The sequence below is a fragment of the Plectropomus leopardus genome, chromosome 3 (assembly GCF_008729295.1).
Source record: "Plectropomus leopardus isolate mb chromosome 3, YSFRI_Pleo_2.0, whole genome shotgun sequence".
NCBI lineage: Eukaryota > Metazoa > Chordata > Actinopteri > Perciformes > Serranidae > Plectropomus > Plectropomus leopardus.
In genome coordinates, this window is record NC_056465.1 from 19,051,181 (window position 1) to 19,068,177 (window position 16,997).

Genomic DNA, 16,997 nt, shown 5'->3' on the forward strand with positions numbered 1-16,997 from the left:
TTGTCAGTGCTAGATAACAGAGGCGGATCACATGCGCGCCGCGTAGTGACGCATCTGTTCGCAGCGTAGAGGATCTCTGTAGAGCAGTAGTATCTGCGTTGGAGAAAAGCTCCTCTCCCACTGGCTGCTATGACCTAGCTACCGGACGACACTCTCTGCTTTCAGGACTGACCGCTACGGCTGAAACTGTCTAGTTATAGCGATTTGTTTTTGTCCAGTCATACATTCAACAACACGGTCGTTTATGGTAGCATTGTTGGGACTTCTGAATCGTCGCTGCTGGCCTCTGAGGCTAGCTGGTGACAGAGAGGAGCCAGCTGGTCGCACGGAGCCTCAGCAACGTTAGCAAACAAGCTAATTAGCCTGCAAAGACTCAGCCTGGATTACTGTCTTTAATCAAAGAAAGCGCAAGTCTGCGGCTTTTACTCTCTGCGGCCAAAATGAAGATAACTGTGGATTTCGAGGAGTGTTTGAAGGACTCCCCGCGGTTCAGGTGAGTGATGACAACCGGGCTTTTGTCCTGGGCACAGGTTATTGATTAATCACAGGGGAAAGTATTAAGTTAGCTGCCTGCTAAGCTAATCAGCTGTAACCAGCTAGCTGTTTGCTACTTCTATTTTTGTCCGTAAAGAAAGCTGGGGCCAGCCGGGGTGGCTGCCTGTTGGGGTAGGAAACCAACACATAAACTCACTGACCACTGTGGCAAGCACATATGCGCAGCAGTAAGATGTGCTGGTGCCTGTTTTCTGTGTATAAATTATGTAAAGATAGGAATATATATTAAAAATGAATGCAGGAAGTCGCAGTCTGTGCCTGTAGCCAATTTGTAATTGTTAAAAAATCTCAAGCATTCTGCACAAGACAGATTAAGACCGTACAACAATGAAATCATTGAACTTAAATAATTATTATTGCAGCGAAATTTATTTGAAAAAGTCACTGATTTTATTTTTAATAGGCTGTAAAAGTTGAATTTGTATTTCCAATATTAAAGATTTATATATTAAGAAAAAAGAAAGATTATTGGCATGTACATACAGTATTACCAAGCACAATATCGCAACACCACGCTGTATTTTTTTTCTCCACCACGGAAAGATTAAAAAAGATTATCCTTAACAATTACCCGAAGCCAAAGCTGACATTTAAATATTCCAACATCCAAAACTAGAAAGTTTAATATTTCGTAAGACAAGAAGCTGAAACCAGTGTTTATTTTCTTTTTACACGTTTCTTGCTGAAAAAATAGCTTGATTGATTTACTTTTCCAATTGACCTCTAAAAGTAGGGAAAAAAGTATTGTGCTACTTTAAATACTGTATTGAAATGCCATGAATATTTTTAATATTTTTTTTCAAAATTATAGAAGCCTTTAATATTGCAAATACAAATTAATCTTGTATAGCTTGGTTGCAAAAGTGATTTGCCTTTTCAAATATATTTTGCTGTGGTTATTATTATGGAAGTGAAATGAACTGACAGAAAACTTAATCTTATGCAATAAAACAGATGCTGACAAAGTTTTCCTTTGGGCACATAATTTGCAGTTAAAAATAAATAAATCACAATGTATTGTAGATGTTATCGCAGTACTCAACATATTGCAAAATGTTCAAATTCACAATAATATTTTATTGTGAATTTAGTATTGTGATAATATTGTATTGTTGGGCCTGGTGATCCCCACCCATGTTTACCACTGGTTTCAGCTGGTGCAGGGCTCACACACTTTCTCTTCCACATTAGGTGCAACATCTTTAAACCATCATGTGTTTCATTATTATATTATTTTATTATTATTATTCATAAGTATTTGCATGAAGCTGAGTCCACTCCCAAGGTGTAAAGGAGCTCCTCATCAGTTTTGTCAGGTAGTGGGTGTTCATGTCATGTATTCCTGTCAGCAAAGTCACTTCTGAAATCGTCACTCTTCAAGTTATTTTCTAACCCCCCCCCCCCCCATTCATCAGGCCTCAAAGTCGCGTAAAATGGGATGTTTGCTCTCAACTTCCTCCTCACTCACTTGCCGTTTTCCAGAGATTTGTGAAGGCGCCTCCTTCCTCCCTCAGCTCTCTTCGTTGTTGCTGCAACATCCTCTCTCTCTCACACAAAAACGAGGAACAGATGTTAGAAAGTTGTTTGCAGAAGAATGAAGCAGTTTTTTTCTGGGATCACATTCAGTGGGATGAACTGATGGAGAAGTTCCTACTCAGCTGTGTAACTTTAAGTTGGCTTGTCTAACACTCCAGTGACATACACCCTTGTGTATTACAGTTATTATTATATTTCCTGAAATTGTTTTCATCCACGCATTCAGATTAGTCCATTATTTCTCTAAAACATATTAGCAAGTTCGTATGTATATCAGTTCTTGCTTTTGTTCCTTCTTTGCATCATCTTCATCATCACCATCCTCATACACACTCCGCCTGACTCTTGATGACAGAAAGCACGCAGTCACTGCAGACAGTTAAAAGTTGTGTGTGTCAGTGATGTACAATTTATCAAAGCTAGGAAATTACCTCAGCCAGACCGCAGACAGAGGATGTGGTATACATACATCGTCTGTCTGAAACTGAAACCTTACCAATAACCAATGAAGACTGATATCATTTTTTAGACATCAACGATACCTTTTCCCAACCGAAAGTCAATCATTTGTGTACAAAGCTCGATCCCCAAATGTTAATAGATAACAATGACCAGCTCCAAACTCTGTTACGGCTTTTATTATTGTCATTCATTTATTTAGTTTTGTGACTTTGCATTATTCCAGCCTAACTGCACACATTCAGAACATGAACAACTTGCTGAAGCGATAAGTTGATTCATTTTCAGTTGCTTGACAGGAAATTCATTATTGGCAACAAGGCAGGATTATGGCCAAAATGATCATGATTATTTATCACGAGTATTTATTAAAAAAAAACAGAGCACTGTTTTCACTTTCATGTTGTGCTACACTCCTGATAATTACGAAGTCTTTGCATCAAATCAGATTTAAAATAGATATTTTTGTCACCTAATTTTTAAATATAAATATAATATAAATTTAACATTTTATAAAATTTAGGCGAACTAAAAATGTTCATGCCATCACAGAATGCAACCAAATGAAAACAGTGTTTAAAAGTGGAGCGGCCATTTTTAACGATGATATCGCAGTCCATTATGTTCATTTATTTGAGAGAGGACAAAATCTGGATCATGATTAATATTCGATTAATTGTGCAGCCCGACTGGAAACTGCTTCATTCAATGAATTTCTTCAGTAATTTTTCAAGAATATCCCAACTTTTTCCAGTTTCTTTGGAGAGATCATCTGATATTTTTCAGTCAGGGCTCTCAGAAAAAAACTGTTTTCCAGGCCTTGACAAGGCTTGGAATTTACAAAATGTTTTGGAAAAGTTTTGAACATACATTGTTTTTTTGGCTGTTAATTAAAATATATTTTTAAAAATTCTATGACATGCCTAAAATGTTAAAAAAGACATTCTTTTGATTACTTTTTTAAATCCAGTGCTGCACTGCATGACCATTAAAACATTGCTAGTAGACCAGAGCGTCATCGCATCATCACCAAGGACGTGTCCCCTTTTGGTGGAAAGAGTCACGCTGTCACGTAAGAGGAGAGAAACAGAAAAATGTAGAAAAGCTGTTTTGTAGTGGGTAAGGCTATCACACTGAGATTTGAGCGACATCAAATACTGACTTTTCACTGTCAGTGTGTTTAATGTCTAAATAATGCTGGTGACGGTTAAATCAGTGGATGGACAGTTACTGTTAGCTTGAGTGGGAAACTTCTGCAGTCCAGTTATTCAGTATAGCAGGTCTGCTGCTATACTGTGTTTTGTCTCCAACTAAATCTCAACCTCTAGATCAAAAAGTTAGATATTAACCAGTTAGCTATTGTCAGACAAGTCATTAGCCGTGCCATACCTGGTGATTAAATCAAATAAACAATTTGATTTAATCACCAGTTATCGTCATCTATACATTTATAGACTGTCCAGATAGTCCTACACATTTAACACTATTTAAATAAGTATACTGAATATATCTTTGGTTTTTGACCTGTTAGTTAGACATAATGAGGAATTTAAACACGTCAGAGTTTTAGGAGATTATCATGTGCATTTTCTGTTTTCTTTATTTATATATTTTTACAGATCAAATGATTATCTAAAAAATTGTCAGGTTAATTGATAATGAAAACTATTTTGCAGCCTTGAAATACCTTTTGTGAGCTGCAAAGATTAGTCGATTTATCGATTGGTCGATCGTAAGAAAATTAATCCCAACTGTTTTGATAACTGATTTGGTTCTAGTTTCTTAAATATGAGAATTTGCTGCAATTCTTTGTCATTAATCACAATAATTCAAGACTCTTTGGCTTTGTTGGTTGGACAAAAGCAGCAATTTTAAGACATCACTTTAACATTTGGGAAATTGTAATGAAAGTTTTTCTTTTTTTATTTTATAGACTAAATGATCAATAATGAAAATAACTGGCAGATTGATCAATAATATAATAAGTAAAGTAACTGTTATTTGCATTTTGCAGTTTTACTCCCTCCACATCTCACCTGGTTAAATGTTTCTTGCATTGTTGGATGGAGTGACATTTTTTGAAAAAAAAGTTGAAATTGTCTATTTCCTAACAGCGTTTTTTCCCACACACTTCATAGTCAGTCAACAGTTTCCCGCCTCAGACTAGACTCTTAATCCTCTCACACAAAAATAATTACCTATCAGAGTTGCCAGAGTTTCTCTTTATAACTTAAGCTTCCAAATGTATCTTCTTTGAGGGAACTATGGTTCAGCCATTTTCCTGAACAAATCATGCTCTTTCCCTGCACTATTTTCAGAAAACTATACATACTAAGTCCCATGCTGCATGAGAAATCAGCTATTTTATTCGACTTTTGTACCACCTAAACATCAAAATAATTGCCCTCCGGTCTGTTAACTATATTGTTAGGAAGAAAGGAAGCCACCTCCCATGATCCTCTGCAACTATGAGTCCAGCTAAGCGTATATAGTCCCATCTCCATCTATATTTTCATTGCCCTTTGTCCCTAGAGCCGAGTCATCTCTCAAAGTTTCCTGACTTCAAAGTCTGCTGTAGGATCATCCTGATGGGTTGGGACTCATTAGAGATTTTCACAGCACAGTTTTCCACTTCGACCACCATCGTTTCACTCTCATTTTTCCACCCCCCACTTGTTATGTTTGGCCAGAGAAGAGGACATAGTGAGAGAGAGAAAGGGAGAATGTATGAAAACATGGATACATACACCAGCGAGGAGCAGCTCTCACTCGCTTAACATCTGTTTCCATTTTGGTGTTTGCTTTCAACTTGGTGCCAGAGAATATGGAGCCCCCAAATGTGGAGAGGGTTGTTTTCAAGTGGTAATTTGGCACACCCCGCATCTATTTTTTTTTTTTTTCTCTCATCCTCGTTTTAGTTGGGAAGCTGTCTTTGGTCATAAACCATGCCTTCAGCCTGGAGGAGAGATGCACTAGTGCAAAAATTATGTATTTTTGGCAGTAAACGCTGGTAGCCTAGTTTTCCACTTGAGAATAGACATTTCGACTCAGCCTTTCCTGGCTCCTCTTCAACTATGAGAGTTGAAAATTCCCTTTAGAGGTCCGTGGCTTTTCTCCTGACATGTATAGGAGTAAATGTTTAGCATATTATTTAATATGCCTTTCTCTCCTGCAAGGTCCCAAACAAGCCGGAAATGTTTTTCTTCTTAAGTTAGCAGTATGTTGTTTGTGTTGGTAGTTTTAAGAGCAACAATGACATGATCAAAAGTTGAACATCTGTGGAGCTGAAATGTTATAACATCTGATTCTAAATAGGCCACAAGGCGTTATTACGCCAAGAGATTAAAGGGACATTTCACCCCAAAATCAAAAATACATATTTTTTCTCTTACCAGTAGTGCCATTTATCAGTCTAGATTATTTTGGTGTGAGCTGTCGAGAGTTGAAAATATCAGCAGTTGAGATGTCTGCCTTCTCTTGGAATATAATTGATCTGAAGGGAAGTCGGCTTGTAGTGTTCAAAGCACCAAAAAATAACATTTGAAAAACTCAACAAGAATGTCTCTTTCCAGAAATCATGACCTAAGACAATCCACAGACCTCGTTAGTAGTTTCCTTTAGGACCTATTTTCTCTCTACCCAAATGCACTCACCAACCGTATCACTGCCTAGAAGGAAGCGTACATTTAGTCATGGACGAGACGCTCATGTCCGTGACAGCGCGAGATGCTGTCCTCTTTCACGGTGCTGCTAGATGAGCTAGTAGTAGATGCATGCATCCTTCCGCGCGGTGAGGGGGTAGTGGGTGTAGTTTGGTCGAAGAAAATAGTTCCTACATGAAACTGCGCACCAAAGGTCTGAGCATTATCATAGTGTAACCAGGTTATGATTTCTGTAAAGCGACGTTGTTGAGTTTTTCAGATGTATTTTTTTGTCACTTTGAGCAGCACAAGCCAAGTGCCATCTAGTGCCATTATATTGAAGAGAAGTACAACTCAAAATCTCTAACACTTAGCAGCTCACACTAAAACGATATAGACAGATGAATAACACTACAGGTAAGATGAAAAATATGTCTTTGATTTCGGGGTGACCTGTCCCTTTAAGAAATAAAGCATCACCAGAGTACGATGGATATGTTCTTATAGCTAATCGACATGAGCTGCCCAGGAGTGAGCTAATTTCTGTAATTAGCAGGGACCTTTCCCCCCGTCTTCACCCGTTGCCTAATCATGATAACAATATTGCTTGCTCCTGATTGGTTTGGCTGATTCTGAGCTTGGCTGAGTCCCATGTTATGAAGTCATCGGTCCAGCAGTCCCGGCTGCAGTTTCCCCTGAGTCATTGACAGCTGTAGAGCCGGTAGATCACTGGCAGTCTTTAATACAGAGCACAGAGTCTGATGAGGAGCGCTCCTCGTACTGCAACACTCAGTGATTAGTTTTCCATTGGGAGTCCAGCTGCGGGCTTGTTAGCATGCCGAGCTTGTTTCAGTTTGATTTAATTGAGCTGCGGTGCCTTTTTTTATAGTGGTTATTAATAAAGGAAATTAACAGCTAATGAATTAAGAGGAGTGACTACTCCTGCTGTATTGTCTGTACTAGACACAGAGTATTTCAGTAAATATGAGGCAGCAGAGGAAACAAAATTGTTTCTTTGACAGTGTTATTTCTCACCATCTGACATTTGTAGGCCATTAATTGATTTCTTGAGAAAATAATCAGTAATTGATAATTAAAATAATGGTTAGTGACATCCCCATAGCTGTCTGTTTTGCTGATCACTCCTGCATCTTTACAGTCGGTCAGGAAAGTGCTGTAGTGATGACTTTCCTTAGTCTGTGTTTCCTTCCTACAGCTTGTGTAAGACATAGGAAGGATGAGGATGTGTGATAAAAAAACAAAATTGGCCAAAATGTTCATTCATTTAAACAACAAGCTGGACTTTCCAAAAACCAGCGTAACTGTTTATCTTTAAGTAATGACCTCATCTTGTTGTTGTTGCTGTCGAAACTCGTGCGTCTAATGGTGGGTTTTTACCACAGTGGGACCCCCCTCCATATCACCACTGCGCTGCTCTCTAACAATTACAGGATCTACGTCACAGCACTGAAGCTCACCCCATTCTTCACATTTCCATCCACAGAAACAGATTCAAAGTGTTGGATTGTTTACCACCAGCACTGTCATTTCAGTCCAGTGGAATAAACTCAGTCCATTCCCTCATGGCAAACATAAGAGTGTAAATTAAAAACAAAAAATAAAGCCCCATGTATATTACTCTCTATAAATTCAAACATTATTGAAGTTACCAGAGGGGAGAAGAGATGACAAAACACTGCTGCTGGACACTGTACAAAATGGAATTAGAAAACATCAAAAGAAAGTTGTAGTGCAGAGCTATTCAGCTGTCAGACATGTCTAAATTGGATTAGTTATAGTCATTTAGAAGTAAGCCTGCTTTAAGCGACCTGTCAAGTTTGAAGCTGTGTGGGGAAATATAAATATGGGATTAAACTCTGTGTTGGCAGATATATGACATTAAATGACTCACTTTGGGAATGGGGCAAAAAATGTTTTATGACATTAGGACTGCGGCTATTTATTATCAGTTAATCTGACCAATATTAAATTGATATATCTATTTATTTATTGGTTTATAAATTGGAATTAAGTTGTGAAAATGCCTATTGAAATCCCCTATAGCCCAAAGTTATGTCTTCATATTAATGTTTTTTTTAAAAACAAATCAGACTTTCATCTTTCATCTTTCATACAAACATGCAGCCCAAAGTGCATTACAAAGCAAGACTGAAACAGCATTGAAAAAAAAAAAACAGGTTAAAAAATATGAAACATTTCTGTTAGAAAAACAGTCCATAGCCCAAAGATATTCACCTAACACATTCACGCATTAGTCTAATGAAATAAAGAAAAAGGAATGCAAGTCGATTTATATAATACATTTCAGCAACAAGGAAATTCAAAGTGCTTTACATATAAACATCCAAACCATTGAGACATCCTGCAAATAAATAAATAAATAAAATGAAATAAAGGACATTTGAATGCAAAGCTTAATTAAAGAGCAAGAGAATCGAAAATAAAAACAAGCTAAACTAATAGAAAGAGAGGCATAAAGTACAGAAATGAAAATTACAGTGCAGTGTCACAAATGAATAAATATTTAATTTAATAAAAGCCAGGCTGCATGGAGAAAAGTCTGAATTAGAGGTGAGAGTTGCCGCTGACCTGAAGTTTTCTGCAAGTTTTTTCCAGATATGTGGTACATAAAAACTAAACACTTCTTCCCCATGTTAAGTCTTGACTCTGGGGACAGAAAGCAGACCTGTCCCAGATCTTAGAGGTCTCCTGTGGTTCATAGCATAGCAGAAGGCCAGAAATATATTTTGGACCTAAACCATTCAGTGCTTTATGAACTAACAAAAAGCAGCTAATTCTTACACAGCCCTGTCTCCTAGAAACTGCATTTATTTGAAGCAGCAAGTACATTTTGAGAGAAACGTAATGCCGAGCAAATAATGTTTTACATTATGAGGAATTGTTGCTTTTAAATGGAACCGGCAAGTCACATGAACGCATAAGCAAAATGTTCACTGACAATGTATCAGAGTCGTTTTCCACCAAAATAGGCAATCTTGAAATACGGTATCCAGTAGTAGAGACTAAAGCATTACTTTTTAACCAGCTTTTAAAGAACATTCAATTACGACTTTCCATAATCTTAATCAAAGTGCATTTATTGCTTGATGTCAAGGTGCTGCACTTTGCACACCTGGAGTTTTTGCTTTCAACAGGGATCCAGAAAAGTCTTAAAAGGCATTGAATTCATTTATCTGAAAATAAGGCCTTAATTGGTATTAAACTGACATAAATTGATCTGTGTAAAGTCTTAAAAATACTTATACATGGGAAGTAGGCTTTTATGAAGAGTTCACTCATCATGATGGGAATCTAAACAGTGAAATCTCAGATGTAGAGTGACGAGCACAAATAGCCAAGAAAACCAGCCAGAAACACCAGATATTTTCTACTTATGTTGGTAAACAAAATACATACTTTTATGATAGAGTAATATCTGCAGTATGTTTAGTATGTTTAATGTAGATAATCTAAAGTTTTAACAGGACAAAAAAAATCATGTTTTATGTTACAGTAAACATTTGGGCAAAAATAAATGTCCTTCTTCAATTTTGGTTATTAGAAAATAGATATTTAACTTAATTCCTAATAGCAATAAAAAACCCTTAAAAAGTCTTAAATCTACCTTTCTTTAAGCTGCAGGAGCTCTGTTTTAAAAAGCATATTTTTTTCAACTTGTCAATTGACCAATGAACTGTTTCAGCTCTAAATGACAATAATGAAAAATTCCTGTTCAGATATTGTACAATAGAAACAAATTTCAGCTAGCCTTTTACATCTGCATTAGAAAATATCTTCCAATTTTGAGGATAGTGAAAAGATGCGAGGAGCAGATGGTCTTTGAGTGTCAGCTTATGTCTTTGAAGTGCCGAGGTCTGCGCCACAGGCTCACAGAGGACTCTATTGTGTTGGCAACGTGAACGACGAACCTGTTCAACGGCCTCGCTCCTACATGCAGAGTGCACGAAACCTGCTGGCCTGCTGCCAACTCACAGCCAGAGAGGCTGCTCTTTTTGTTTTGGTTCATGGTCACTGAATCACTGCGAAAGAATTAGGTGTCTCCTTTTTTATGGAAGATGTGACTGTGTAGTCAGAGCTGTAACTCATAGGTGGAGGGCGAGTAGTACTGAAAGGATCTAAAGTTTTGTGTGTGTGTGTGTGTGTGTGTGTGTGTGTGTTTTATTCTATTTTGGTTAGTTGTTGGCAGTGTAAAACTTTTAGTCACTCACGACTAAAATAACACCATTTCTATCGCTGTTTACTTTAGAGTAACTACAATAACACATGCACACATTGTAGTAGATTCCCGGGAAACCCTGAGAAGTGTTGGCACCATGTCTACCCGTCACATTTTACCGTAGTGCTGTTTATAGTAAGTATAGATCATACATTGCCTGTAAAAATATATAAAATATGTGTTCACCTATGAACCTTTAGTTTATTTGCTTTTTTGTTTTAAGTGGTGGAAGAATTAATCATCAACCTTTTTGTTCTTTTTGGATGGCATATTAGAATTTAAGTAATTTATCAAGCAAAATCAAATGATGATATTATAAATTTTTCCTTTTTATATAATTATAAATGGACTATTTTTGAGTTTTGAATTGTTTGTTAAAATACGTACTTAAAAGGTGTCACCTTAGACTCTTGGAAAATTGATGAATTATTCTCACAGTTTTTTGACATGTAAAGCTGGGGTAGGCAGATTTATTTTGGCATCTAAAAATCCGGAAATAAACTTGGCCCCTTCACCTCCTCTGGGCTCTGTTTTCATGTTTTATGGCTTTAGAAAATCCAGGCTCCCCACCAGATTAGCACACTTTATGTTGCTGCCGTTATACAGGTTAGACCCACCAGCCAGCTGTAACGCTCATTACAGTCACTAACCAAAGGTTCGTCTCTTGAGCTGCTGCCCGCTCTCCTCTTGGGGAAGAAGTCCACAATGGCAGGCAGCGAGGCAGAGCTGCCATGGGGTGGCTGGTCTAACAGAGAGATCTCTTTAATAGAATAAGATGAAATAAATAAATGTATGGGATTCACTGGGTTTGTGTATGAAGCACATGCTTATGCTCCTGGTCTTTGGGTAGGAGGGACTGGGTTCAGAGAGGGGAGAGCTGCAAGAGGAGGGTGTAATTTTAAATTTAACCATTTCTTTTTGGCTTTCCCAGATATCTGGCTTCCCCATCTTTAACAAAAATAATAAAAAATATTTATTATTTCTATGAATCTAAATTGAAGACAGTGATAATTGGTGGTTTAATGACACCTGAACAGCTTTTTATAAATACAGTAATCTCTTTTTTTAAAAAACATTTATTGGGATTTACATTTAAATACAGGTATGTAGTTAAAAAATGGCTTCACAGAGAATAGAAAAACAGTTACACAGTTAACACTCTTCACTGGATCAGTACAAACAAAAAAAAAACATGTCCAACAATCCCTTCCCTTCTTTATGTTACATGTATAATAATGTGAATAAGTCATAGTAATAGTTTAGGAGGTATAGTTGCAGTGTAATATTATGAGATATTGTTAACACTGTGAGCTAATAACAGTGCAAAGATCAGAACCAGTATATTCCACACAGGTAGCCCCTTCTCTAGATGTACACTATACTGGATGTACAGTATACTGGATGTCTGTCTGGCACACTGTGGATCAGCGTCCCTTTGCGTGATCTTGGTCAACTTAAAGCAAAATAGGACCCAAACATTCCCTCAGTGATGCTGAATTGGCCTCTTTCTCACTGATGTGGTTTAAAAGGCAGCCGTTTTTTTTCTTCTTTTCTTCAAGGCCTGTAGTCTCCTTCATACCACACGACTGCCTTTATTTAGCCCCAGCTTCACCCTCACACCCAAACAGCACTAAAACCAGGATGTCTTAGTCCCCTAATTTATATTGTTCCATTTAGTGAAAAAGCTAGTAATGATATGTTGCTGTTTTTTTACTAGTCTGCTGTAAGTTACTCCTTCCACCCTCACTTTGTCACAGAGGGAGAGTCCTCTCTGAGCTGTAAAGGTCAACACGTGTGGCGGATACGATTTCTCTTTGGTGCTGAATGAGTACAACCAGACACTGTGTAGTCACAGCAAATATACTTAAAGCTGCTCACCTAAGCCCTGGAGCGTTTACTTATTAAATACAGTTTTCTTTTATTAAGTTAGAACAGAATCATTTTTGAAAAGTTTAAGACAGACAAAGGATGCAAAAAAAACACCGTAAAAAGGATACTTTGCTGATTTTCAACCAGCTATATATCAAAACAATGTGGGCAATATGCGTAAATGAACTGTGGTAAATTTCCCTTCATCTAACTAGTGCCTAGATATCCTTCTTCCTACCCCCCGGTTAAAGTCCAACAGATGACGTAAATTGATGCGAAACACATCATCTGGCAGAGTTTCGCTGCCTCTCGGGCTGTTGCTCAAACTACAGCCTGTACTTCAGCATTTTTGTATTGTCCACCATCTATGCTGCCACTGCGGACTCAGAGTGCATCAAGAGACAGACCCGTCCCTCTCTCTCTTTTTGTTTCAAACAATGACTTAAATGGAACAGCTGATTGAATATAAATCAGCATTATATTGCTACACTAGCTATTTTCATCTAAAATGTTCTTAGAAACACATTTTATTTCTGTGTTTAACATTCATGCTGTGGCATTATTGGAGACAGCTACAGTTGTAATGCATTCTGGTAGTTGAAGGGTTTCTACCTCTTGAGTAAAAGTGATTGTCACAGTCGTTTTCCTCTCTTTTCTCTGGTCATGCAGCACCAGTTTTAAAAGTGTATGCGTCTTTCTACTGCATAGACCGTCAAGTTTTATGAAAAGGCCATCTTTCTAGGAGTGAAAGTCTATTAAGTTCACAGAAAAATGTGTCTTCAACTGCGGATGATATTGACATAATAGTTTGAGGTCATTTTAAGTAGAAATTACCAGTTTCACTGGTTCTGACTTTTTGTGTTTTATTTTTGCATTCAGACAGGATGTAGGGTTATGCTTTGAGGTGGCTTGATAGCATAACATGTCAATTGAAAGGCACGAGTGTCTGCAAATTTGCTTTGAGCGACACAAACTGACATACAGATGCAACTGTGCAAATTGAAAGTGTTTCAGTTCACTTAAATTTGGTAGTTGATAGTTAGACCAAACTGCAAGAATTGCATGTTTTACAACAACTCAATACTGCCAGGATTCAGGACTCCTGTTTTGTTTCAACACAAAATGCACTAATGGTGCTGTTACAAAACACTTCGCCCCACATTGCATATTATGACTGTTGTCTAGTGTATTTACTTCAGTGAGATGAGATTGTCTACTGATTACATCTTTACCACATAGAGTCTTACTTACTCGTCTGCTGCTGCTTCTGTTTAGTTTGCAGGAATCGGATAGCAGATGTTTGGCATTGAATCTCTTTGCACTGAGAGCAGAATACCTTCATCATCTGGGCTGTGTGCTTATCACACAGTCTGCTTTATCACAGTGTGTGTGCTGTTGAGAGATGCAAACTTATTGACGCCATGATGCAATGTTGAGACAACACTGTGTCATTATAATGAGAATGGTGAAATGTGTCTGAATGTTCAAGAAAAACAAAGCACCCCCTGTTGACTGTTTGACTTCTCTAGTAGTAGTACAAGAAATGGATCTTCTTGAAGTTGGGAATATAGATTTTAGGGGTTGGGAGACGCAAGGGAGATAGCTGGCTCAATATTTAGATCTTGCATTGTCCCCAGATTATTTTGACAAAACTGAAGACATTTCTACTATATATTGATGCGGAACAGGCACAAATTGGAGTGTAAAATGAAGCAAATTAAGGGTTTGATGCTTAAAATTCTCTGGTGGAGGACCCCCAAACCCCATTTCATAATGTCTCCCTCACAATGTTAAAATGAAACCTAAACCCTTAGTTGAGAAATTCTATGAAATTAGATGATTACATCTGATGTCTGAGAGTGCTCAGATAATCTTTCATGTGCCTGAGAGAGCATGAAAATAGTTTTGTATGGCCAGTAGACTTTACTTTATTCAGTCTAAAATTGGGAATTTGCGTTTTTTTTTTGTCATATTTCTTATCTACAGATAATTTTCAATTTTATGAACCTTCAACACTGTTACTGAAGTCCTTTCCTCAATACAACAAATATGTTAAATATATTATTCACTCCTTGGCCCAGTTCGTGTCAGTTCAGTGCACCTGCACAGCTGCAGCCCCCTTTGCTGAACTCCTATAACAGCCTACATTAGTCTCATGCTTATAAGACCCATGCTTTAATGCTTTTGATGTTTTAACATCACAGATGATGAACAGATTTCCTGTTAACACATATACAATCTTTGCACGCTATGGAGTGTCTCTCCCTTTTCTGGGCTGAGAACAGCAGAGGAGGTCGCACCAGCATGTGGGTCTGAAGTAGTTCATTCACATTCAGCACCGAAGCAGCAAACATACATGAGTCAAGCTGCCCTGCTTTGTTCGGCGTTGCACCCCCCCCCCCCCATTTCCATTAACTTTCTCTACTTCCATCACAGTTGTTTTTGTGGAGAGGTCATTCAAAATGAAACACGGTTTGTAGAATTTTCTGTTGCTCCTGTGTTACTCAATATTGTGGTTAAAGTGAAAGTGATTTGATTGACAAAATGCAAGTCAAATTTCAGTGAATCATCATACAGCTTTCACTCTAGACTTATACATTACATTAAATTAAGTTTAGGTCAGTGATGTTGCACTTATTAATGTTATATCAACAAAGATGTATCCTCACAGATTATGCAGGAGTAATATCTACAGCTCAGATCTATACAACATAAGCCATTTAGTTACACTCCTTTTAGAGCTACTTATGAACTGACAACAAACAGCTACACTCTTCATTATAGTGTTTTGAGGAGTTGAGATTAAAAGATTTAGGTTTGCATAAACCATGTGATTTCCTTTTATCAGTGCTTTGTTGTGCAATGACTTAAGGACATTGTGTCTCATGGCTTGTTAGTGCTGTGTGACTTTGTGTAGTGTGACCCACTGCACAGTTTCAGATCCACTAGTGCTTTAGCCTCTAAAACATACAGTATATTATACACATGCAATTTGACCATCTTCAGGATCACAATCAGGACATCTTTATTATCCCAGAGGGGCAATTTGTCCTGTGGTCAGCAGTATGATACACACATAAATGGATAATAAGATATACGATATATGATCAATTAAAACAAAAACACACACACACACATACATATTAGTGTTTTTGCCTATTTGTCCTATAAACTTGCATTTTATATGCTGATGGAAGCAGCCTGTGTTTTTTGGGGGGGAGTTTTTCCTTAGGCAGTGTGAGGGTGTAAGGACAGAGGGATGTCGTATGCTGAAAAACCCTCTGAGGCAAACTGTGTTTTGGGATAATGGGCTTTATAAATAAAATTGACTTGACTTGACTTGACTACTCACTGGATAAGGGTTAACTGGTTACATCCATGACTGATTTGGCCTTCTTCAGTGTTCTGATCCTGTATATGTAAGACAAATCATTTAAAGTTGTGTCTGCGATATTGCTGCAAGCCTTCACAATGCCCTGCAATGTGTTTCTGTGCTTTAAGTTAAGTTCCCCTTACCAGCAGATAAAAGAAAAGGTGAGAACTGAATCAATAAAACAAGAATAAAACAACTTCTTTAAAGTACCGTCAACATTAAAATATTGGTGTTTGCGGGTAGCATCAGTCATATTATAAAATGTTATCCACTTATTTACTCATACAAAGTAATTTATAGTTCATAAACTTGACAGGGCTTTTGGGTAGTTCACACCTCAAGATGCAGTTGTTATCTGTGTTCTTGGTGTTAATCTTCAATCACGATTCTCGTAACAGCCATGCAGTATGCCTGAGAACGCTGTACTATGGGTATAATCACATGTATTCTTTTGGTGCCATGTTTTCTAGGAGTCTGCATCACCACATACTTTCCAGTGAAAAAGACTGTGTTTGTGTTAGAATTCAAAGTCTACGTCTCTTGTTCTCTCATGCTTTCTTCTGCTGCTCGTTATCCAGACTCAGGCTGGACATGCTCCAAGGTCAGAGCTGTGAAGCAATGGCCCAGATTTTCATTTTGCCAGCGCCCCTCCTTTTCTTATCCTCTGTCAGCACTTTCACAAGTTCACCCTGCAGGCTCAAATTACAAGATCAGGAGGAAATAGTCATGTTCCTGTAGTTGCATAGAAAGCCAGAGAGTGACTGACTGACAGAGGATTAACTTAGATTTCCAAAGCTAATTTTTACAAACCATTATTTTTCCAGGGAAAGATGGCTGAGTGTGTCTTGACCTTTTCAGGGCCTTTTCCGGGGCATCCTTTGATTCACACAGTTTTACTGATTTACATGAGAAAGCTGCCCGCTAAAGGTGCCCTGTAGTTTGCCCTTGTGCACCTGTGCAAATGAGGAAAGAGTATTCCTCGATTTAAAATCTTAAAGGTCTTCATATGGCATGTATTTAGAATAGAGAATTATGTTAGAATTTGCAGGCTCATGCTTCGGTTCCTCAATACGAGCGCTTTTATTTAATCAATGGTATTATTGTGGTGGCTTTTTCTGTGGGGATTAATATCAATATAATTACCGTATGCCTTTAGGTTTTTTTTTAATTTCAGGAAAGACTAATCTGGCACATGCCGTGCTGTGAACGCTCTGGTTACTGGTAATATTAGCAATAATAGCAAGCCTGGCATTGTTGCTTGTACTCACTACGCTCACTTTATTTGAATCAGCAAAATGTAGAAAAA

The 16,997-nt window shown here is 37.7% G+C and overlaps 1 protein-coding gene across 3 annotated transcripts in view; it reads left to right on the forward strand.

The window, feature by feature from the left end:
- Window positions 1–122: 122 nt before the first annotated feature.
- LOC121965852 (arf-GAP with coiled-coil, ANK repeat and PH domain-containing protein 2-like) overlaps window positions 123–16,997 on the forward strand; it is a 71,510-nt gene continuing 54,635 nt past the window's right edge. For all 3 annotated transcript variants that reach the window (XM_042515970.1, XM_042515984.1, XM_042515977.1), the window contains exon 1: window positions 123–493. In XM_042515970.1, the coding sequence (XP_042371904.1) occupies window positions 441–493 (53 nt within the window). In that variant the 5' untranslated portion in view covers window positions 123–440. The remainder of the gene's footprint in view (window positions 494–16,997) is intronic.